The sequence below is a fragment of the Sciurus vulgaris genome (genome assembly GCF_902686455.1).
Source record: "Sciurus vulgaris genome assembly, chromosome: 12".
Classification (NCBI taxonomy): domain Eukaryota; kingdom Metazoa; phylum Chordata; class Mammalia; order Rodentia; family Sciuridae; genus Sciurus; species Sciurus vulgaris.
The window spans coordinates 56,862,443-56,887,881 of NC_136473.1; the positions used below are offsets into that span (position 1 = coordinate 56,862,443).

A 25,439-nucleotide genomic window follows, 5' to 3' on the forward strand; every position below is an offset into this window, starting at 1 on the left:
TTGTTACCTTGCTCAGTGTTCATTTTGTAAGGCCTGAATTATAAAGTTTTCTCTTGGAATTAAAACCAGGAACTGTTTCTTAAGGGATGATATTTTTTATTTTGCCAATTTCTGAGAATTAGCTCTCCGATTTTGTTTTGTTTTGGTTTTGCATTAAACTCAAGAAACTCAGATACTTAAACACTATACTTGTGTATTTGTCTTCTCATTAATATAGTTGATTTCTTACCTTTTTTGGCTTTGGTTTTTAGTTTTTATTTTATACTTATTTTATATATATTTTGTTTTCACAACCTTATTTTTAAATATTTTATAAGCCATCACCAAGGGTGCTCTAATAGTTTTGCTAAACATTTGTTGCAAACCACTACTAATGAGCCCTTGAATGCTTATTTGAATACGGAATAATTTCCATAGATCTGATTTTGAGAACTGTGTGATGAGCTTTTCAAAATGAGTGAGTTAAGTTGTTGCTTATTAGGGAAGTTTCTTAGCATTGTCAGTTTAAATAATGAAAAAGATTTTTGTCAGTACTAGCAGTTAGTTTTATGTTCAACACTCTTTCTGACAGTTTTAACCTGGTCTTAACCGCTTCTTAATTATGCATATAATAAAATCATAAAACTGATATCTGTGCAGATTTTCTGACTATCTTAGCTATAGGCATAGTAAAAGTTGGCCCCTAAATGAATAATTTATTACTTATCCTTGCAGAATAATTTAGATTTTGTTTGATTTTAGTTTTACCATTTTCCTATTCTTTTAGGTACTTTGACTGCTGTGGAAAGTTTCCTTACTATACATTCAGGACCTGAGGTTAGTTTTTCTGTTTGTCAAGTGTTTTTTTCAAGATAATATTAAAAACATTTTAGAAATGATGCATGTCTCTTAAAAAAAAAGATTTAGATTAATTAAATTTTTAGATTTGTTGTATATAATTTTTAGATTTAGATTAATTAAATCTTTAGATTTAGATTAATTGTAATTTTTACTTTTTGTCACTATATTTAATTTTAAAAAGTAAAGACACTAAATTATTTTGACTTAAAATATGTATTTAAAATATATTTATTTTATTTTTTATTTATTTATTTATTTGGTACTAGAGATTGAACACAGGGGCACTTAACCACTGAGCCATATCCCCAACCCTTTTTTATATTTTATTTAGAGACAGGGTCTCACTGAGTTACTTAGGGCCTTGCTAAGTTGCTGAGGCTGTCTTTGAACTTGCAATCTTCCTACCTCAGCCTCCTGAGCCACTGGGATTACATGCATGCACCACTATGCCTGGCTAAAACCTACATATTAAAAAAAAAATCTGCATAATTTATTGTGTTAGAATGATTCCCACATTAAAGCATTTTTCATTTATTGCTGTTGGTCAAGAAAACTATTACCTTAGTACAAGTTAGTGTATTTTTATTAGGTGCCTAACTTGTAGTTAAGTACTACATTTAAAAAGGAGTAAGGATATGGCTCAGTTCTAGGTTAGGCTTGAATTCTGGAACAGAAAAAAAGTTCAGTCCATCCCATAGGAACATAGAAGTGGAACCCTAACCAAAAATATTAGTGAATTAAAAGCAGTAATATATAAAAAGAATAATACATTTTGACCAAGTTGGTTTATCTAGTCTCTCTAATTCACCTCATTAGTAAGCTAAAGGGGGAACCATAACATCATCTCAAAAGAGAAAAAGTATTTGTTAAAATGTAGTATCCATTCATGATGTACTTTCCTTTCTTCCACTCATTTCTCATTGCAGTCAGAGGGGGGAGGTTAAGGAAGGCATAGTTATATTTGAAGAGTAAAGGGCACTGAGAACTAAGAGTGTCAGGAAAGAGATAACAAGTGAGTGATTCAGAGTCTGGGTAAGATCAAGCACATACTAAGGATTCTATATCAAAAATAAACCAAAGAATTGAGGAAATATCCTGAAATATAAATCCCATTAGTGAACTTCAAATTTTTTAAGAAACTTACTTTAAAAAGAGTTCTGTGAGAAGACAGGTGTATAACTTAGGGTTGCAATAAGGTGATGGAGGTAGATGGAGAACTGAGGATGGATAGATGGACAGTATGTTGCATATGTTGCATAAATATACATGTGAATGTATCTTGAAATTTTGAGGGATCAGCATAGGATAGGGATAAGATTGGAGAGGCTATTTCAAAAAAGTAGAGATTTTTAGCTGAGTAAAACTGACAAAGTGAAACTAAATTACTTATTTACAAGAGCAAGAATAGTAGTAGGAGGAAAGAAGAAAGTTCTGATGTAAATTTTGAATATGAGCAAGCTAATGAGTGTTACTGCTGCTTAGCTGGTCATGAAAATCCACCTCAAGATGATCAAAATAAGGAATTGTCTTGCACAATTAGAAGTGAAATGTTGTTTATAACAGTTTTAAGTCACTTGTTTTTATCTTTCAGTAATTACCCCTTAAGATATATTTAACTCTTGAAATATTTTATTAGGGATTGTGTGTTCATGATGGTACCTGGAAATCAGCAGTTTATGGTTTTGGAGCTCAGAGTAGTTTGAGAAAACTACGAAATTCGTTAAATCTGAAACCTGTCCCACTCATTGGTCCAAAATTGAAAAAAAGGTATGTTAATTCAAATTCTCTTCTTTATTTAGTATAAGTATATTGTTTTGGGGTTAGCCATTAATAAAATGCGTTATTAAAAAAAGCTTGGAGATTATTTTGTATTTAAGTTCAGGATTCTTTTCAAAGATAAAATGTAATTAACACATTATCCTAAGCTTAAGTACTTTACATGTAATAATACTTTTAAAAATGAATTTTCTGATGCCATCTCACTATCAATATCAAAATTAAATGTCAGTTAAGTTTTATTCAGCACTTCTTTAAGTGTGATGATCTTAATGTAAATTAATCAATGTCATACCTAGCACTTAGATGTACTCATATGTAAGAATGTTACCAGATAAGAATTTAGGGTTACACTGTTAAAAAGAAAGCTTTCTAAATCAATGTCTAGGGAGACTGGTGTATTAAAAGTTCAAACTGCACTTACATGTACATGGTACAGTTTCACTTGTTACTTGTTTCATTATAGGTGTAGAAAACAAGGGGGAAACTACAAAAGTAATTTTAATTAAAAGCACACCTGCTATCTTTATTGTTATTAATTGCCTCAAGGAAAGTTATTAATATTTTTATTGAAAAAAATTACCAGCTGACTTTGTGGTCACTGTAGTTGGAGGAAATGCAAAATATTCGTGTGCCTTACTTTGCAGGTGGCCAATTTCTTATTGTAGAGAACTCAACACATATTCCATTCCTTTCTTGGGATCTGATATGTCCGTTGTGAAGCGGACTCAGCGTTACTTGCATGAAGTTTTAGAGGAATCACCAGTAAGTAAATATGGATTATTTATTAATAAAGAGTATTCTGTGTTTGTTATAGTTCCCCTATCTATTTAATGTAAGGTTTTTACGTTTATAAAGAAAAAAAGAGAGCTAAATAATGCATGTTTCACCTTCTAGAAATATACAAAATTGCAAGGTTGAGCATTTTGCATTTTATGGGTGTGGTCATAACCTTGCCCCCTGATTCAAATCTAGCTTATTAAATACCATTTAATGTAATATAACAGCAGCAAATTCAGCACAGAAAATTCTGGCATCATAAACATATAACAGTCCCTGCTCAGTGTTTCAGCTGCTAGATCACATTCAACAATGGCTTGTGAAGGTATCCAGGACCGCCCCCTCACTGTCCTCTCCTTGCTTTCTGTGGAGTACCTTTATATTCCTTTTGGTGAGAGAAGTAATGGCTCCTACTGCTGAGACTTCAAGAGGAAACTGTATCTCAGGTTAAAAAGTGGAGGTTATTTTCTCATAGGAGTTGTAAGTGGAGTTTCCATTCTGGAACATATCATTGCTAAACCCAGATAGATTATGAATTATGTGGATTTTTTCTTTAAGTAGGGGATGCTAATTACCACTTGTGACAGTTTCTTTAAGAAATAGGCACTGAGGACTAAGGGTATATCTCAGCAGTAGGTGGTCATACCACAAATTTACATTTTACTCCTTATTGGAATTTCAGCATCACTTTCTGATTCTTTTACTTTTCATTAATGACTTTTTTCAAAAATCTCCCCAACCCCCAGCATGCATGAGACCCTGGGTTCAATCCCCAGAATCAGGGGGAAAAAGTGCTCCTGGTGTCTGGTTTCTGAACAAGCTTTCAGAACTTAATGCACTGATAAAGTGGAAACTGCTTTTTCCATATTTGTGACTGAGAATACTTGGAAAGTAGCTAATATTCTTACAGTACTTGATCTAAAATGTAGGGGTAACATTCTAACTTTGCTCTCAAACTAGGTTCAGTATGCTGCTTATGTAACGGTGGGAGGCATCACCTCTGTTATTAAGCTGATGTTTGCAGGACTTTTCTTTTTATTTTTTGTGAGGTTTGGCATTGGAAGACAACTTCTCATAAAAGTAAGTAAAATTTTATGAAATTAAATCTTTAGAAGTATTTCTCATGAGTTTTTAAAAATATCACTGAGGGTTTGTTTTTTCTTTTTCCTTTAGTTCCCATGGCTCTTCTCCTTTGGTTATTTTTCCAAACAAGGTCCAACACAAAAACAGGTAATCCTTTCTTTTGTATCTAGGTCTCAAAAATAATATTTTTCTTTATTCTGTTTTTGGGTTTGGGATGTAACTTAGTAGTAGAGCACTTCCCTAGTGTTTTAGTCAGCTTTTTAGCTGCTGTGACTAAAAAGACCCAACCAAAACAACTGTAGAGGAGGAAAAGTTTAAGGCCTCACTGTTTCAGAGGTCTCAGTCCATAGACAGCTGGCTCCATTCATTGGGGCCTGAGGTGAGGCAGAACAACATGGCAAAAGAGTATGGTGGAGGAAAGCAGCTCACATGATGATCAGAAAGCAGAGAGAGAGAGAGATCTCCGTGCACCAGATACAAAATATATACCCCGTAGCCTCACCCCCAATACCCTACCTCCTCCAGTCGCATCATACCTGCCTTCAGTTACCACTCAATTAATCTCACAGAATGGGTTAAGGAGCCCATAACCCAATCATTTCTTCTCTGAACCTTCTTGCATTGTCTCACACGTGAGCTTTGGGAGACACCTCACATTCAAACCATAACACCTAGCACAAGAAGCTCCAAGTTCAAACCCCAGCACCATAACAAACAAAAAAAAAAGTTGTCATGTTATTTTGTTTTTACTCTTCCTCAGCACAGTGACAGCAATATGTAAGACTTGGTGGGGGACTTACTATGTTTCAGATATTCTTTTAAATTTTTTTTGTAGTTGTATATGGACAGAATTCCTTTATTTTATGTGTTTATCTTTATGTGGTGCTAAGGATCAAACCCAGTGTCTCTCATGTGCTAGGCAAGCACTTTGCCATTGAGCTACAGCCCTAGCCCCTTAAATTCTTATAGATCACCTAATCTTATACTCACCTTGTAAGTGGGTTTTATTATTATTTTCCCCATTTTACAGATGAGGAAACTAAGGTACATAGAGGTTGAGAATCTTGCCCATGGTCCTATAGCTAGTAAATAGCCAGGCTGGGATGAGAACCCAGTCAGCTGACTCCAGAATGTGTATTATCTTTACTTCATAGAGATCCGAAATATTTTTACTCTCCATTTTTCCTTTATTTCTTGTCTCCATATTTCACTTCCTTTTCCATATGCCCTGAACTCCCAAGGCAGATAAAGTGAATTATCATGTGTCCAACATCCTCAACAGTACAACTGCCTGTTTTTTTTTACCTTTAGTGTAACAAATTTCAACCCTGAGTTAGGCTGTGGGTCCTTTATCTTTCATCTCCTTTACTCTGGGCATTTCTGGGGAGAAATGCCACTGCCAAGCAGATGGTCCCACCATAAATTCTCATTTTACCCTCTTGTGGAATTCTAGCATCACTTGCTGATTCTTGTACTTTTCATTGGTGGCATTTTTCAGAAGTCTGCCCAACTCTTAAACCTCTACCCTGTCCCACTTCACTAAAAGAATTGAGAGCATCTCTTGTGTTCTTGAATTCTGCCCTCAGACCTGTCATCATTGTTCCCATCATCACCTTCACTTTTTCTGGAAGAAGTATTTTCCTGTACACCTTTCTTATAACAGTGTAAGCATTAACTGTGCTGCAGCCACTGGGCTACAGCTCTTTATCTCATTTAGTTCTCCAGCAGCCATTGGGGTAGAGGTATTATTATCATCACTTTTATAGTTGAAGAAATAAACAGAGGGTGTTATTTGTCTAAGTTCACCCACTTAGAATGTGGTGGATCCTAAATTCCTGAGTCTTAGCCATGACTACTTTTGATCAAATTCCCTCCTGACTTCATCAGTTGATTGTCCTTTTCTTTCCTCTAGATTCTACTTCCTGCCACTCTACAGGTTCTTTCTTCTCATTCTGAAAACATGTCAATGTCTTTTCCATCCTAAGAGAGCCCTGGGCCTTTCCTTCACCCTTTGTGATCCTCTTACTAAAGTTACCATTGACTTCTTAAAAAATGCTTTTATTGTAGTTGTGCATTTTATTGTGCACTGTAGTTGTAATAGTGGGGTTCATTTTGACATAATCATACATGAATGGAATATAATTTGCTCCATTTCTGTCCCCAGTACTTCCTCTTTCCCTTCCCTCCTCCCTTCCACTGTACCCTTTCCTCTCCTCTCCTTGCCTTCCTTCTATTTATTTATCATTATTTTCATTGGTGCTTTATAGAGATACATAAAGCTGAAATTCACTGTGGTGTATGTACATATATATAGCATAATTTGGTCAATTTCATTCTCCCTTTTCCTATTCTTACTTTCTCCCATCATTGACTTTATATCTGCTAAATGCATTGAATGCTTTTAGTCCTTATTTAATGTGTATTATTTTTGACATAATTATTGTCCTTCTTTGAAATCTTAGAATACTTACTTCCTTTGGCTTGCGAGTTAATTGTCCTTTTAAGTTTCCTTTCTCTTCCTCCTCCTTTGCTATGCTATATCCTCATCTCCTTTCTACTCCTTAAATATTGATCATCCCAGGGCTCCATCCTTGGCCCACTTCTCTCTCACTCTAGGTGATCTCAGCAGAATTCTTTTTTTTTTAAATATATATATATTTTTTTAAATATATATATATTTGGTTGCCAATGGATCTTTTATTTTATTTATTCATGTGCGGTGCTGAGGATTGAACCCAGGGCCTCACACATGCCAGGCAAGTGCTCTACCACTGAACCTCAACTCCAGCCCTCAGCAGAGCTCTTAACAAACACATTTACATTTCCTGATTGACACAGCCGTCTGTTTTACTAGACGGATTTCCCATGGGCACTTCAACAATCCCAAATCTGAACTTCTTTCCCCCACACTGCCTTTTTCCTATATTTTCCATCTGGCAGCAGCATCTGCCAACCAGAAACATAGGCATTCTAGATTTTTATCTAAACCCATCACAATTGACTTGGTTCAGCCCCTTATCCCTCTTTTTCTTCTAATTGTGGTGAAATACACAAAACATAAAATTATCATTTTAAATATTTTAGGTGTTCAGTGGCATTAAATACATTCATATTTTTGTGCAACCATCATTACATCCAACTTCATAACTATTTTTATCTTGCAAAACTGAAACACTATACTCATCAAATAATATCTCCCATCACCCTGACTCCCTAGCCCCTGACAACCACCATTCAACTTGCCATTGATGACTCCAGGTACCTCATATAAATGGAATCATAAAGTATTTGTCCTTTTGTGTCTGGCTTATTTCACTTAGCTTAATGTCCTCTGAGTTCATCCATGTTGTAGCATGTGTCAGAATCTCCTTCCTTTTTAAGGCTGAATGATACTCCATTTTAGGTATATACCACATTTTGTTGGTTCATTCATCTGTGGATGGATACTTAGGTTGCTTCCAGTATTTGGCTATTGTGAATCGTGCTGCTTGTGAACATGGGTATACATCAGTCTTTTCAATGCCCTGGTCTAAATTCTTTTAGGTGTATATGCAGAAATGGAATTGCAGGATCATATATTAATTCTGTTTTTAATTTTTTGAGGAACCACTAAACTCTTTTTTGTAGTGGCTACCAACAGTATACCAGAGTTCCAATTTCTCCACCAACATATGTTTTGGGTTTTTTTTTTTTTTTTATAATAGCCCTTCCTTTTTTTAAATTTAATTATTTATTTTTGAATTTTTTACAGACTGCATTTTGATTCATTGTACACAAATGGGGTGCATCATTTCATTTCTATGGTTGTACACAATGTAGATTCACAACCATTCGTGTAATCATACATGTACATAGGGTAATGATGTCTGTCTCATTCACTGTCTTTCATATCCCCGCTCCTTCTCATTTCCTTCTACATAATCTAAAGTTCCTCCATTCTTCTCTCACTTGATAATAGTCCATCTAGTGGGTGTGAGGTCTTATAGGTAAGGGTCTTATGGTGGTTTTAATTTGTATTTCCCTAATTATTAGTAATGTTGACCATATTTTCATGTGTTTATAGACTATTTGTTTATCTTCTTTGGAGAAATGTCTATTCAAATCCTTTTGCCCATTTTTAAATTATTTGTTGTTGTTTAGTTTTAGGAGTTCTTGGTCTTTTCTATATGTCCCTTATGAGATATAAGGGTCACAAATATTTTCTCTTGTTCTGTGAGTTGCTTTTTCATTCTTTGGATAGCTCAGGTCCTGATTTCTGGACTGATGCTTCATAGCTTTTCTATAGTTTCTAATCTTTGAGTGGCCATCTGGTCTTGTCTGCACCTCTTAAATTGTAGGTTCTAGATCACCATGCTACTGGATCCCTTCTTGCCTTTAAATAATGATTTCTCTTTTCTAAAATATACCCTACTTTTCTGTGTAATAAACTTGTGTGTGCATATATTTTAAAACTCTGCCCTCAGCAAAAGGAGATTTAATAAGGCCCTGTTTTGAACTTTTACTGCATTTGTTAGTTCATGTCTCATATTATTAAATTTGCTTAGGGCCTGGGGTTGCGGCTCAGTGGTAGAGTGCTTGCCTGGCATGTGTGAGGCACTGGGTTCGATTCTCAGCACCACATATAAATTAATAAATAAAATAAAATAAAGGTCTATCGACAACTTGGAGGGGGTTACACGGGTTTGAATTCAGGGACACTCGACCACTGAGCCACATCACCAGCCCTCACCTCACTTTTGCTGAGACTGGCTTTGAACTCAAGATCCTCCTGCCTCAGCCTCCTAAGCCACTTGGATTACAGGCATGTGCCACTGCACTGGCTAAAAAAATATATATTTTTAAAAATTTGCTTATGTATTTCTTTGCTCAATGAATTGTAAATTCCAGGAAAGGCAAAGACCATAGTTTATTTACATCTCAGGGTCTAATATATGTAGTATCTCACGTTTAATTGATATTTAATAAAAATCATTTGCTTATGACTGAATTCATTATACCTTATTCCTAAATTTAGTGATTGTAAAAGATGTTAGGATAAGTGCACTAGGATAAGTGCTCTAGAATTTAATTTTTTGAATCAAATTTTTATATATAAGTGGTGCAATGGTATATCTGGGCCTCAGGCTCATACTTTCATTACCTCCTTGATATTTTGTCTTGTTACCTGAGATACCTGAAACCAAGTTCCACACACTTCCATAAAAATCTCCTCCCACGGTTCCTCTTGAACCATCTATGTTGATGGTGCACTCATTCTTCAAGCTGCAACCTAAGAGTCATCTTTATCTCATCCCTGTTGCTCATCACCTCTCCCACCCCACTTCATACCAGTCATCAAAACTTACAACTTCAAAGAGTTCATGTTTGCCAGTGCTTAAAGGATTGCAAGATAGTGTGGTAGATAAAATATTTATTTATTTTAAATCTATTGAAAATGTCTCATATGAAGTAGAATAGTAGGTTTTATTATGGTCCAGAAGGAAATGACATTTCCTTTATTAAACGAGTCTTTTGCCTTCTCTTGTGCAGATCGATGGCTCATCATTTACATTGACGTTCTTTGGTCAAGGATACAAACAAGGCATTAGTACTGATAAGACCAAACCAAATATCAAAATTTGTACTCAGGTGAAAGGACCAGGTATTTCACATATGACTTAATAATGCTTAGGTGTTTTACATTGTCTTAATCTATAAAGTGATATGTATTACAATCTCTTCTTTATTTTAAAGCTTAGTTGTTTTAGAAATCCATTTGTACAAAGTATTTAAGTAATTTAGAATTATTCTGTTAATGGAAGGATTGAAATTAGTATAAGCCAATTTTATTAGTATATTCTTCCCTGTTTTTATTTTATTACCATTCAATAATTCAGGATAGCAAATTTAAATTAGTAACAAGAAAAGATGCTACTTGATGTTTTGCTTGTTTTAGCCTCATAATTACGCAATCTAACATGTCAAATCTGTGATCCCAGGTTTTTTTGGAGTCTTTGAACACATATATTTTCTGGAAAATGTGTGCATGTGAGCACTTTTCAAAGAAGGGTTTTGGCTTTTAATAGATTATTAAAAGGATCTATTCCCCCCCAATCAAAGAACTTTTACTGTAAATTTTAGAGGACTATACAGAAATGTCCTGTTTATGAATTGTAGTATAAATTCAATTACCATTGTCTCTGATAGATTACAGGGGATTTTAATTAAGCCAGACATCAGTGTGTTTGTATTTTGCCCCCTTTTCAAATTCCCACTTGGTTTTAAAGTTAACTGTTTTTATTATTTGACAAAAATGTAAATACTAATGTCCCATTTAACTTATAGACTTCTTTTTAAGTAATCCAGTTTGTAGTCAGTTGTTTTTCTTTAAGATATTGAGAGTTTTTTTGTTTTGTTTTTGTTAATGGACTATGAATGCAGATGGGGATCAGTTTGATATATTAATAGAGTGAATAAAAAAAAATCTGTGATCATGATTTCTATGACTGTCAAGAAGCAGTATATTGTAATGAGCAAGAGTGAAGACTTTGGAACTAGCTACCTGGGGGTTTTTCTGGCTCAGCCATTGCCTAACTTTGTGAGTTGGGACAAGGTTAAGTGACCAAGCCTCAATTTTTTTCATCTGTAAAATAGGGATAAAAATAGTACTAATGCCCAGTAGTAGAGCATTTGCCTAGAATGTGTGAGGCCTTGGGTTCAATCCACAGTATCACACACATACACAAAAATAGTACTAACTCCATATAATTGTTGCGAAAATTGAGTTTAATAGAATAAAAAAGCACCTAGTACATACACTTTCTAACATTTAATACAATTAATAAGACGGTTGAGCCTGTAACCCTAGTTACTCAGGAGACTGAGGTAGGACAGTTACAAATTTGAGACCAGCTTCAGCAACTGAATATACTAGACTTTGTCTCAAAACTTAAAAAACTAAAGAGCAGTGATATAGCTCAGTAGTAGAGTACTCCTGGGTTCAATCCCCAGAACTGCCAAAAAATAAAAAATAAATACAGGTTGGAATTCCCTAATCTGAAAATCTGAAATTTGAAATGATCCAAAATCTGAAATTTTGTGAGTGCTAGCATGACACCAGAAGTGGAAAACTCCACACCTGATCTCATGTGATGGGTTGTGATCAAAATGCAGACGTTCTAAAAATATTGTTTAAAATTACCTTTAGGTTATATCTTTATTTTTGTGATTGTACTTGGGTCTTACCCCCAAGATAGCTCATTATGTATATGCAAATATTCTAAAATCTGAAAAAATATAAAACCTAAAACACAAAGTCTTAAGCATTTTGAATAAGGGATCTCCAACCTGTACAGTAAATGTTATTTTTGTTGTAAGTGTTTAAGAGTATCTTTTGAAAAAATTCAGTGTACCTAGAATTAGATATAAAATATCTGATTTTGGGGTGTTGTTGAATGCGGACTTCATGAACACTTTTTTTCCTTTCTTTTTTTCTTGATCAACCCTTTTCTGCAGAGGCTGGCTATGTGACTACCCCCATAGCCATGGTTCAGGCAGCCATGACTCTTCTAAACGATGCCTCTGATCTTCCCAAGGCGTAAGTTTGGTTTTCTAGTTAGAAGATATCTTTTTAATCTGTATTATGTTTTAGCTCATTTTGCTTTGATTTTCAGGCTTTGGGTCTACAAAGATAAAGGTTAATTAAAATAGGACAGTTTCTTACCAGTCTCTGGGAATAACTGCAGAGATAAATGAGAGGAGACTGAAAAGTCTGAGAGCCATGTGGGTTGGCTTTAGTTCCTTATAAACATAGCTCAAGTCCAAAGTTAGCCACTCAGAAAAGGTTCCTATTGTTAAATAGTGTAAATAGGAGCTTCTCATCAGTGTTGAGTAATACCCAGCTGGCAGGCTGCAGGAGCCCTGACTGAGGCCAGGTGTGATTGTGTGAGTCATGGATCCTGGCTAGATGGTTATCAGATGTACTCTTACTGGAGCATTTAGCTTTTATCTTCAGTTAGGCTAACTTTACAAGTGAGGATAGGCCTGCAGCTAAGAGGTAAATTGGGCATAACCTAAAACAATATTAAGTAATTAGGTTTTTATTATATATGAATTTGATTTTTATTACTTAATATTGTATATAGTAAAACCTATTAAATTTTTTCAAATACTGTGTTCCCTTTGAAAATATGTGGTACTTTTTAAAATGTTAGCCATTATATTTAAAGAAACTTTTTTATCCAGTTTAAGTCCTGTTTATACTTTTATAATAATTGTTTATCTAAATTTATTCCATTGAGGTCTATATTTAATTCTCTTGGGTCTGAAGACTATAAACAGCAGCAGTTACACAGGTTGATAAAGCTTCGCCTTATGCCCCTCGAGCACAGAAGTAGCATTGAAACAGTAAACAGGAACTGAACCTGTCTCCACAGGACTGACTGTGGCCATTAGTTTCTCTTGAATGATAGCTGTTAGCTTATTCTGCTGATTTTCGGAGTGAAACCAAAAGTAGCCAGGATAGAATGGAGACTCAGTCTTTTTAGGAGTTCTGTAGTGATTGGCTAGCTGGTCCTATAGAGCAGAGGGCTGAAAAGGAGCTATCTGCACTATTTTCTCTTGTTATTGTTTTACAGGGGCGGTGTCTTCACACCTGGAGCAGCTTTCTCCAGAACAAAGTTGATCGACAGACTTGGCCAGCATGGTATTGAATTTAGTGTCATTAGCAGCTCCGAAGTCTAAACATTTGAAGAATTAGCTGATGTCATAAAATGCATGAATTAATGGCTTCTGTATTTGATATTTGAAATTCTTCTATAAACCTATCTGACTATATGTGGAAAAGATTGTCAAATCTAAAATACCTACACATTAAAAGCAGGAAATTGTACTAGCCTACTCTAAATTTCAAATCTCAGCTGATGTTTATGATTTTCTTGCATGTGAGAAAAAAACGAACATTTGACTGACTTTTTCATTGAAATGTTCCTGGTAAATTTTATGAATTCACTGGCAGGTCAGATGGTGGAGGAGGTATCTTTGTCTGTGTTGCTGACTGCATTCCTAGAGAGGATGCTAGGGCTGGCTTTCAGCCAGGGCAGTAACTGCTGCCTTGCTTGCCATGGTGTTGAATAGAATCTCACCCTCTAGTGAGTTTCTCTGCATATTGTGTGAGCTTTTGCTAAATGAAACTGCACTTTTTTCTATTTTAGCATAGTTTTTCACCCATCTACACTGATTTTGAACTGTTTACCTAAGTTGAATAATAAAGGGTTTTCAATTGAATGATGTTTTTTTTTGTTTGGACCTGCCAGTTTATTTGTGTATGTGCTACTTAACAAGGTCTGACTTGTTTACTGCCAATAATTGGGTTTGTCGTTCTTTCCCTGGGTCTATACTTGTGGTGAGTTTTAAGAATACAACTTGTAAGTTTCTACTGATCTTCACTATTTAAACTTTACTCTAATTTACTTTTTGTATTTTAACTAGGTTTTGCATTGAAGCCCTAAAATAAGGCAAAGAATTTTTCCTTTTATAGTAATCTCGTAGAGGAAGGGAAAGTACTAGGGAATGAGATGGATCAAATTATGTTATGTGCATATGTAAACATGGTATATTGAATTCCACTATTATGTATAATTATAATGCACCAATAAAAAAGACAGTAAAAATAATAATCATATAATAAACACACATAGTTCATGTTGTTTATTATGTTATGGAAACAGCCACCCCTTTATGGAATTTCTACTCTTTATTAAGAAGCATAAAATATATAGAACTATTCCTCATGTTAGGAGACTCTTCTGTGCTGTTTTTACAAAAGGGAGGGTATCTAACTTGTAAAGGGAGATTCTTTTTTTTTAATTTAATTTTAAAATTTTAATTTTTGTTTTTAATTGACAATTATATATTTATGGGGTTCATGGTATACATTGTGGAATCATCAAATCAGGAATTAGCATGTCCATCATCTGAAATATTTATCATTTCTTTGTGGGGAGAATATTTGAAGACCCTTTCTTTTAGCTATTTTGAAATACACATTACCATTAACTATAGTTGGTTTGCTGTGGGATAGAACAGTCACTTATTTCTTCTAACTTTTTATCCATTGACCAAGGTCTGTCCCCCTTTCCCCACCCACTCTTTTCCCCCAAGCCTCTGGTAGCCACCATTCTACTTTCTGCTTCTATCAGTTTTTTTTATTCCACATAGGAGATCATGTTATCTGTCTATGTCTACCTGAGTTCACTTAACATAATGTCCTAGATTCATCCATGTTGTCACAAATGACAGAATCTCCCTTTTCTTTAAGGCTGAATAGTATTCCATTGTGTATTTGTAACACATTTTAAAACTCCATCAGTGGATGGATGAACATTTAAGTTCTTTCCATATTCTGGCTGTAATGAATAATGCTGCAGTAAACATGGGCATGCAGATAGCTAGCTCTTCAACATACTGATTTCATACTGATACACAGTCAGTAGTGGGATTGATGGATCATATGGTAATTCTGTTTTTGGTTTTCTGAGGAACCTCCATACTGTTTTCAAAAATGGCTGTTCCAATTTACATTCACACCAAGGAAAGGGACAAATTCTTGGGAGTAATACTTTCTACCCTAACTCATAGAATTATTTTGAGAATTAAATGAGCTAAGAGATGTTTAGTACTTAGATTAGTACATGGCAAACAGTAAGCACTGTTCAGTCACCATCCTCATACTGTTGTTATCAGGAGTTTCCAGTACCCCAGAATGGTCAAGAGTATCACCATTCACTTCAGGTCTCTTCCATTTCACCTTCTTCCTGCAAATGGGTTCATTTTTACATTACTTAAACTCCACTTGCCGGTTACAGTGGGGCATGCCTATAATTTCAGCAGCTTGGGAGGCTGAGGCAGGAAGATCACAAGTTCAAAATCAGCAACTAAGCAAGGCCCTAGGTAACTTAGACCTTGTCTCAAAATAAAAAATTAAAAGGAGTAAGGATATGGCTCAGTAGTTAAGTGCCCCTGGGTTCAATCTCAAGTACCAAAAAAGAATCCAACTGAAAGGAGTTTTTCTTAAAAATGATAAAAGTTAAGTGGGAAATACATGGGTTAAGTTCATTAGCTACACAAATTATCTTTACCAAGCTTAAATGTTCACAGTTTTCAGTTGATGTATCTTCACTGTTTAATATATAATAAATATTCTCTCTTCTTTTTCACTATAAGAGCAACATCATTTTTCAGTTTCCACATGCTGGATTCAAGCAGGTCCCCCAGATCCTTTAACATCTGTGACTGTTGGTGTACAAATGGTCGAAGCATTTGATCATCTTCCTAAAAAATAAGTGAAAGGAAAAAAATGATAGTAGACTTCATATCATTAGAATAAAAAAATTTGCATCTGATTGGGTGCCCAGCAGCTTCTCCCTTTGGGCTGGAAAACTGCATTTGAAAGTAGCTTGGAGAGGCGGTAAGTTACCTAGGTAGGAGCAACCTGCTTTAGGGAAGACTGCCTGAATGACCCTGTAGTTAACTGCCAATAGGGAAAACTGATGAGACAATTCCAACATTTCAGATTGGAATGCTCTATATTATTTTAATACTATGGAAGTTCTGAGGTTTTGCAAAGGAAGTAATAGGTATAAGAGGTTCTCCCACTTGTAGAGGTTTGCTGATGTATCCCCCACCCTAAATAAGCAGGTACTACTGAAATGGGAGTCTGGATTAGCTGTGAGCTACAGTGTCAGTGACAAATGATGGGGTCAGACTTCTGAACATGGAAACGTGCAGAAGGTCGTCTGTAATATGGCATTTTCTCTTAGTTTTTCTTTTTTTAACTGATTAGTAAAATGCCTGTTAAGATTTTCCCATTTTTTTCTAATGAGTATTCCATATTGTCTTTGTCTTATTTTAAAAGTAATTATTTAGATATTCTGAATACTAATGTTTGATAAATATGGCTTTGCCAGCATGGTAGCACAGGCCTACTAGTCCCAGCAATTTAGCTGGCTGAAACTGGAATATTACAATTTCAAAGCCAACCTCAGCAACTTAACAAAACCCTTAGCAACTCATTTAGAGACTGATTCAAAATTAAAAAAAATAAAAAGACTGGGGACGTAGCTCAGTGGTAAATCATCCCTGGGTTCAATCCCTAGTACCAAAAGATAAATAACTAAATAAACAAGTAAGGATTGATACTCAAATTTGGATTTGGGAGCATTTCAGATTTTGAGTTTTCAGATTCAGGGTGCTTAACTGGTAAAGAATATACAAATATTCCAAAATTCTAAAAACGCTGAATTCTGAAGTAATTCAGGTCCCCACCATTTCGGATAAGGAATATTCAAACTGTAATACAAGTTGTTTCTCTCAGGCTGGGGCTTCATTTTAAATTTGTCTATGGCATTGTTCATCTCGCCAGTTGTTTCCTTTTTCTTCTGAGCTATACATATAAAAGAGGACCTGAAATGTATGTCCATGTCGAGTCACAGTGAGCACACCTGCTCAGGCAGGCCTGCTGTGGTCCTTTCACGCTTACTTCCCTTCCCCCAGAAACAATCCCAACCTGATTTTTGTGACAATCATTTATCATTTTCTTGCCTTTCTGAAAACTTTCACCACCTAGAATGCATCCCTAAAAAGTATGTTTTACTTATCTTTAAACATTTTTGGAATCATGCTGGATGTCATCTTTTGTGACTTGAAGGTATCTATCCCTTATTGGTGGTTGAGATTCGTCCTTGTTGCATGTGGCTATGGTTTATTTTCACAGAATAGATGGTGCCATAATTTACCCATTTTCTGTGAGTATACGTTAAGGATGTGTCTGGTTGGTGCTATTATGGAAGATGGTGTTAAGAGGAGCCAGTACATGTATGCAAGGGTTCCTGTCACTTTTCACAAATGGGCCCTCATCTGAAACACAGAACAAAAATTTGAATAACTATCAATTCTTTCAAGAAGGGTATATAAATAGTGCCTCTTTAGATGCACAGAGTTAATTTCTTACGTCTATCAAATGACTTACTGTGGTAGGTTCTCAAACTGTAGTTTAATCCAATCTCTTGGGGGGGGGGTGTTAAAACAGGTTACTAGGCCCACACCCAGAGATTATAATTCAGTACATCTGGGGTGGGTACTGGAATCTGCATTTTTAACAAGAGTCCAGGTGATGCTGAAGCTGCTAGTTAGGGGACCATACTCAGAATCTCTGCCCGAGAATTAGGGCTTGCTTCTCTGTAGATCCAGTTTCTTTCATAGAAAAAGGAAGAGTCAAATTACAGGTTTCTTGGGCATAGTATCTTCTACTTATTAGGCTAGTACCAAATAATTTTTAAGTGGTTGTACTGATTATACACCTCCAGCCATGCCTGAGTTTCTGTTGCTTCATATCTACCAAATCTTGATGCAGATTTTTTGCTAGTTCAACTTTTACTAGTATGAATAGTTTATAATGGTACTTCATCATGGTTATAGTATTTCCCAGTATATTAATGAGCATAAGTACTTTTTCATATATTCATTGGCCTTTGATTTCCTCATTTGTGAAGTTCCTGTTTAAGTCTTTTGACCATTTTTTTCTGTTGGGTTGACTAGATCTGTTTTTGTTTTGTAGTAGTTCTTTATTTTGGATATTAGTTCATTGTACATTAAGTGTGTTTTAAATAACTTTTTCCACCCCTTTTGGCTTTCATTTTGGTGTTCTTTTGATGGCAGAGTTTACAATGTAGTGAATCTGTCAGCCTCTCTTTAAAACTAGGTGGTTTTGTCATGTTAAGAAATCCTTTTCCACTGTGAGATCCTGAAGAGTCTCCCAAAGTGTCTTCTAAAGTGTTAGCATTGGGCTTTTCACATTTGTGTCTTTAGTTGCACCTAAAATTGATTTCTGAGTGTAGCTTTAGAACTGCATTGAGTTTCACTTCTTCATCTGACTTTCTGGCACTGGCATTCTGTATGTCAGAGATAAACAGCTTGAAAGGAGGAAAGGTTTATTTTGGCTCATGGCTTCAGTCCATGTCACTTGGCTCTGTTGCTTTGGGCCAATGGTGGCACAGTACATCATGGCAAAAGAAGCATGTGGCAGAAGACTATTCACCTCATGGTAGTTGGGAAGAGGGAGAGAAGAAGGGGCCAAAGTCCCAATATTCACTTCAAAGGCACTCTCCCAGGGACCCAACTTCCGTCCATTAGTCCCACCTTCTAAGGGTTTCACCACCTCCCAACAGCACCCATGCACTTAGCATCTGGGTTGGGGAACAACCCAGATCCAAACCATAATACCACCTAAATTCCTAATTCTCCAAGCACTATCTAATGGAAAGATCCATGCTGCCACACACATCTTTCAGCTCCACCTCAGTCTGTGTCAGATCTCTGGTACAGAATGGGCCTCTGTTATTTTCTTTTGTTATCTGTATTTTACCAACACCTCACTGTCTGGTTAAGTGACTATAAAATAAGGTGTTATCAGGCAAGGCATGTCTTTCCACCCTTTTCTCAGCTCTTTGTCTTGTCTTGGCTTTTCTTTGCTTTGGCAATTCCATGTAAATTATAGATCATTTTGTCAGGTTCCATTACATTTGCTTGGGATTACATTTGAATCTTGAGAATTACAGATTTACAGTAGCAGATCTTCCAAACCATGGAGACATGGCCTATTTCTCCATTTTTTGGGGAGAGTTTTAAAATTTTCTCCATAGAAGTCCTGCATATTTTATGTTAGGAAGGAGCCTAAATATTTCATATATTTAATACAATTATAAATGGCATCATTTATTTAAAATGTTTTTTCTGGCTGATACTATTTTATTCAAATACACTTAATATTGATTTCATAACAAGCAATTGAGTAATTTTGTTAATTTATGTATAAATTCTGTGGGGTTTTCTATTTAAACGAGCATGCCATCTGGGAGTAATAATGGAGGCGGCACTGGGTAGTGCAAGGAGAAGACTGGAGCAGCACTGGCTGGGTTGGCATCTAGGCCCTGCTATTTGCTGTAAGTGTATCCTTAAACAAGTTACATAACCTTTCTAGTGTCTTAACTAAGGCTAATAATATCTACCTCAGAGTGACTATGAGACTCCACTCAGTAAATGTAAAATGCTTAGAAAGTGTTACATAAATGTATGCTCCTATTGAAAATCCTTTTTTCTCCTCCCAGTCTTTATACTCTCTATTTCTTGCTTCAGTACACTGGCTAGAACTTAGAAGTACAGACATGCATTGGCCAGCATCCCTGACTTCTTCCTGATCTGACAGGGGAAGCTATCAGTAATTCACCACTGAGTATCAGGCTATGTGCTTGCCTGAGGTTGTCTATATCAAACTGAGAAATGTCCAGTTTATTCTGAGTTTGACAAGAATTTTTATCTTCATAGGATGCTGAATATTTTTCACATGCTTCTCCATCTGTTGAAATAATCAGATTGTTTTTCTATTGTAATCTCTTTATGTGATGAGTTACATTGGTTTCATAATTATAAACCAAACTTGCATTTCTGGGATTCTATATATTGTAAAGTGAATGAATAGCAGTCTTACAGTGACCATAGCTGCCTGGAACCAGCCAGATGTGCAGTAAAATAAAGGCCAGAGCAAAGGTGGATGGAGACCTGAGAGAGTGGAGGTCCACACTTTTAAGGCCTCTACTTTCTCTGCTTACACACACTCGTCCTCAGGTTGAGGAAATGCATTTAAAGCAAATGTATAATTTAATGGAAAGATAGTTCTTTTACTCCCATGGTTCTGGCTACTTACAGGAGGCTTATACTGCCTAAGTCTGAGAAACTGTCCTCTTGCTGTGTTCATGCTTTGGTAAAACACCTTAAGAGCTTTGGCAAACTCTTTGTCGCAGCTGTCTTGCTGAGTGCACATTTGATTAATCTCTCTGGCTGATGGCAATTGTGATGTCATCCTAGTTACCTTCAGGGTATTGGAAGGCTTGTGGACTTGAGGAAGAAAAGTATTTATTAATTTACTTATACAGATATCTACACTTACTTATTTTGGTGGCATTCTTCCATATCTGCATTTATCAGCATATCCGTGGCACCAATCTGAACCCATGCAAAGAAATCTCACAAAACAGAAGAAAAAATGTCCTGTGTTTTTTGTTTATGGTACAAAATATGAATTAAAACATGAGGGCTGGAGTTGTGGCTCAGTGATAGAGTGCTTGCCTGGCATGTGTGAGGCATTGGGTTCAATACTCAGCACCGCATATAAATCAATAAAGGTCCATGGACAACTAAAAAAAAAAAAAAAAAAAAAAAAAAATATATATATATATATATATATATATATATTAATAAAAAAAAATGAAAAAGTTTGTGTCTAACTGGGCAAAGTGGTAGGCACCTGTAATCCCAGCTACTCAAGAGGCTAAGGCAGGAGGATCACAAGTTTTAGGCCAGCCTTAGCAAATTTTTATTTTGAGACTCTGCCTGAAAATTTAAAAGTGGAGATGGGTCTGGGGGTATAGCTCAGTGGTAGAGTACTTGCCTACCACATGGGAGACCCTGGGTTCCATCCCCAGCACCCTGACAACAAAGGCCATGTCTTAGAAAGACCAAACACACAAGTGTTGGAGTTTGGGGATAAGCTCAACAACCACAACTGGACCAGTCTGTCACCTTGTTGACCAGAACCAATTTTCTCCAGCGATTCCTTGAGAAATACGTTTTCCTCTCTCAGGGCTCTGTTAATGTTTCTGAGCAATTCCGTCTCTTGTTCTAACTTGAGCACCTTCAGATAAAGTTCTGACATCTGATCTGATGGTGTCTACAAAAGACATGTCAGTTCAGCTGAATTACCTGCAGATCCTTTGAGACTGGCAATTTTTACTACGGCAGATAAAACAAATGGGATGGGGAGGTGGTGAGCAGGGTTTGTAAGCCCCTTAAAGGAAGGTACCCAAGTATACCAGGAAAAATTTTGTTGAGGAAGAATATTAATGATCCTTAGATGGCCATCTCCTGAGATTTTTCTAGTCACCTTTGATGCCCATTGCAATTCACACGTACACACCTGGCTCGTATTCTTCACATTGGAAATTTTCTTGGTATCTACCACGATGTGGCCTTCACCTGTGACTATGAAGTCCAGCTGAGAGCAGCTCAGTTCAGCACAGCCTTCTGTAGTGTGGTACAGACACCATCAAAGAAAGGAAATCTAAGTTGTCCAGTCCTAGTGTTGAGTGAGATGCTAAACCATGCACTTACCTGCTGGACTAGGACCCAGATGCCCAGGGGGGAAGATGACACCTGCCCACTGCTATAAAGACCCTGACGGCCTCCCTTTTTTACCTCTTCTGCAGCACTGGGCATACTGATATTATGTCTGATTGAACAGTGCACATGCAAAAGAGGAAGTAAACACGGTACCTTGAAGGCCCCACAAATCAACAATGAGAGCATTTGTCTGTAAATAATTCAGAAACTCCTGAGATGCATTTAAGGCTGCAAATTGTACAATCTCTTCAATTTGGGGATTCACAATTTTCCATATGGGTTTGGTATATAAAGTGTTTGGAAGATCATAAATTCTATACCTGAAAAAAAGAATATAAAACATAATTTAAAACCAGAAGGGACACATTTGTAAAGGAAAGAGTCAGATGAACCCAGACATAACCCATGCATGAGTTAGATAGAAAGATGAACTATAATCGAGCCTCATGATTGCTGCCTCCAACATCTCAGTTGTTCTATGTGGGTATTTTCACAATGTGACTAATAAAAAGGAAAAGTAATTTCAATAAATATTTTCTACTTAGAGACTCTAAAATTGCTAATTTTCCATGCAGGGTGGTTTGTTGGTTTTTGTTCCTCAGAGTAACCCTTTATTACCTCATCTTTTAATATCCTTTTCACCTAGTTTGATCATATCTGATGCCTTTGCCATACCAAGACACAGTTCTTTTGTTTCTAACAAAAACATTTTACTTAAATAATACAGGTTTGCAGGATATTCCTGCTGATAAATAAAATTTCTGACTCAACTGTTTCAGTCACATAAAAGGTTTAGTACCTAATGACCACAGCTCAGTGACCTGGAGGGATGTATGGCTGACTTCTCTGTTTAATAGGTGGGAGAAAGTAGTCATTTTGTAATGCAGCAAAGTTAAGTAAATTACATGATTAACTCAGTTTTAAAACTTGAGAAAACACTCCCTCCCTCCAGAAGCCACACAGGTGGCTTATGCAAGAAGTTCTATGGCACAGGCTAGTACCCTATTTGAATGCCTCGCTTTGCATCTTCCTTTAGCCACTTGACACCAAGGCATTGGACAATGTGAATCTGGAAATCCATCCTCTTGCCCAGCAGCTCAAAAGGATCAATAATCATGTCTTCCTCGCCATATACTCTACAAACAGAAGAGGTGGACATTGATCTCAGGTTAAGCTGGGTCCAAGCAAGTTGGCACTGTTAAGTACAGGGAGTGAAATAGAAACCTTAGGAGATAGCTAATTTCATTTAAGGAAGGCTAGGTAATATTACCAGTTGTAGAATTCATTCAAGAGACACAGGAGTCAACTCTATACTGATGCTTTAAGGTAAGATATGGACGATTTCAAGGAGGTCACAGGGCTGGAGGTGTAGCTCAGTGCTTCCGCACTTGCCCAGCACACACGAAGCTCTGGGTTCTATGCTTCAGCACCACAAAACCAACCACTTCATGAAATGGGGATATACAGATTTCAGTACTAAACTTAATTGAAAATTCAGGTAGGTCCCCAATGGGAAGAAGGAAAAAGCACAGATGCAGCCTTTGGCACTGGTGAATTTCTTGTAGTCTAGAGTCCACCTCAAGCCTACAAGGTCTGAAACTAATATGGACAACTTTCTAACAGGGACTTCTCATATCAGCTAAGTTTACAAAGTCTGTAAACTATAAACTAGATCTATAAACTAGAATGTCACTTTATTGATTTGCAATATAACCATAAGGCAGCCTAGAAGGTCAAGGTAACCAAATGACCAGAAAGTTGCTTGGAGTCCCAGAGGACTCTGAGTTGGTCAGCCTGGTCTCTTGGCCACAGAACCTTGAGGTTATTTTACTCCCTTCTTGAGCTAGTTTCCTCTTCAGCAATTACTCTGGATGCTCTGAGGGCATTGGCATCCAGGCCACGCCCCTCTGCCAGCCTCTGATTAGGATTACTTAAAAGACTACAGCTTTTGTATAAACTGCCTAAGACCTAAAGATAAAAAACAGATGAGATGTCCTAAGAGTAAAAGCATAGCAGAGTTTAGTACAGAACTGATTGTCTAAAGCAAACTTGTACCCATAGAAGTTTAGAAAATAGCACAGAAGGCCAGACATCTTACTTCCCACCTTGAGAAAAGGACCAAAGAAATAGACCTCTACCAAGGAGAAGGAGGAGTATGCTGGAAGATCACCTCTCTACTTCTGACTCTAGGGGCTCATCAATAGGATGGGCCTACAGCATAGGAGAAGCATCCTGTGTGTGGTGGATGCCAGACCTCACAGGTGCCAGGAGAGGGCTGTGGGTGAGAACATCCCACAGCACAATGGCTTTTCTCCTCTGAGGGTCAACAAAGGTCTTGATTTTTGTCCAAGTCTCCTTTTACACCCGCCTCTTTGTGGGATATCTTCCTCATTCCTTTGCTTCCCCAGGGCAGTGCTGAGTTGTCTCAAATGCAGCTGGCATTTTAGGGAAGTTGATTTGGCTTCCAAGGCAAAAATCATATTCCTTGAGGCCAAATCATAAATTCATGAACTCATTCATTGTCTCATGAATGACCCCTTCAGGAACCAAGTTGACCACCCTCTCAGGAGAACTCAGACTTGCTCTGAATTTTCTGTGACTGACTCAGACAGAACTAGAGTAGGGGAAGAGACACCCACTGTCCTGTTGGGGAGCAGGGGGCGATGTGGATGTGTAATACTGCTTCCTCCAGTCCATCACAGTTGAGAAACTCCACTTGCTCCTCGAACTTCATGCAGTAAGCAAGTGACTGGAGCCAGACGTGGGCTGAGCCCAAGTGGATGACCTCCACAGGATCCCAGAAGGGGTCATCTTCCTGAGCCACATGGCTGTCTTCTCTATCTAGAAAGCGCTGGTAAAGTTCCTCCATTAGGAATTTCCTATTGATAAACTTGGATTTTGACCAAATCCACACCTGCAAACACAAGGTAGGTCACCAATATTTAGTTTTATCTGCTGCTCCAACAGTTCATCTGCTTGATTTTTCCCAGCATGCTCCCTCCAGTGCACTGACTTTGGGTACCCAAGACCACATACCACTCCATCAAACTTAGCTTTGGTAAGGTCCTTCAAAAACATCACATCCATGCTGGATCCATTACTTACGCATTGCTTGAGTCACTTGAGCCCAGGAAATGATATAGAGGAAATGATGGAATCAGAAAATAGACCCTCCCAAGAAAAATGAAAGTTTGGGGTTTGTGGTACAGAGTGGCCTTCAAAATGCCCACATCCTAATCCCTGGAACCTGTGAATGTGTTACCACCCATGGGAAAGGGGAACCAAGGTTGCGGATGGAATTAAGTCTGCTTATCATCTGAATTAAAATGAGTTTAGTCTGGAACCCAGATGGGCCCAGTGTACGCACAAGGGCCTTAAATGTGGAAAAGGGAGGCAGAAGAGAGGGTCAGAGAGACTTGATGTGTTGATTTTGAAGTCATGAACCAAGGAATGTTGGTGGTCTCTAGAAACTAGAAAAAGCAAACACATTTTCCCATTGAACCTCAAGAGCAAAATGCCCCTGCCCACACCTTGCTTTTAATCCAGTGAGACCCCTGTTGGACTTCTAGGTGAGGGAACAATAAAGTAATACATTTGGGTTTGTGAAAATTTATTATACCATTAATGGAAGATAAGGACAGGGATGTTTAGTCTGGAGAAAAGCCTAGAGGTGGCTCCACAGCAGGAGGGAGAGGAAAGAAAATCTCAAGTTCCTAAAAAAGACCTACCTGACAGCAGTGTCAAACATG

At 36.9% G+C, this 25,439-nt stretch overlaps 2 protein-coding genes across 2 annotated transcripts in view; one reads left to right on the top strand and one right to left on the bottom strand.

The window, feature by feature from the left end:
* The window catches only part of SCCPDH (saccharopine dehydrogenase (putative)), a 27,410-nt gene extending 13,667 nt beyond the window's left edge, over positions 1-13,743 (top strand). The window contains exons 5-12 of the mRNA XM_079106628.1: positions 767-816; positions 2,477-2,607; positions 3,264-3,381; positions 4,357-4,476; positions 4,570-4,626; positions 10,009-10,120; positions 11,974-12,055; positions 13,095-13,743. Coding sequence (XP_078962754.1) covers positions 767-816; positions 2,477-2,607; positions 3,264-3,381; positions 4,357-4,476; positions 4,570-4,626; positions 10,009-10,120; positions 11,974-12,055; positions 13,095-13,200 — 776 coding nt within the window. The 3' untranslated portion in view covers positions 13,201-13,743. The remainder of the gene's footprint in view (positions 1-766; positions 817-2,476; positions 2,608-3,263; positions 3,382-4,356; positions 4,477-4,569; positions 4,627-10,008; positions 10,121-11,973; positions 12,056-13,094) is intronic.
* The window catches only part of LOC306641492 (kinesin-like protein KIF28), a 64,346-nt gene continuing 52,610 nt past the window's right edge, over positions 13,704-25,439 (bottom strand). Inside the window, exons 17-23 of the mRNA XM_079106618.1 lie at positions 24,330-24,604; positions 22,692-22,826; positions 21,844-22,010; positions 21,488-21,594; positions 21,094-21,241; positions 20,219-20,409; positions 13,704-15,789 (exon numbers count right to left, since the gene is read on the bottom strand). Coding sequence (XP_078962744.1) covers positions 15,634-15,789; positions 20,219-20,409; positions 21,094-21,241; positions 21,488-21,594; positions 21,844-22,010; positions 22,692-22,826; positions 24,330-24,604 — 1,179 coding nt within the window. The 3' untranslated portion in view covers positions 13,704-15,633. The remainder of the gene's footprint in view (positions 15,790-20,218; positions 20,410-21,093; positions 21,242-21,487; positions 21,595-21,843; positions 22,011-22,691; positions 22,827-24,329; positions 24,605-25,439) is intronic.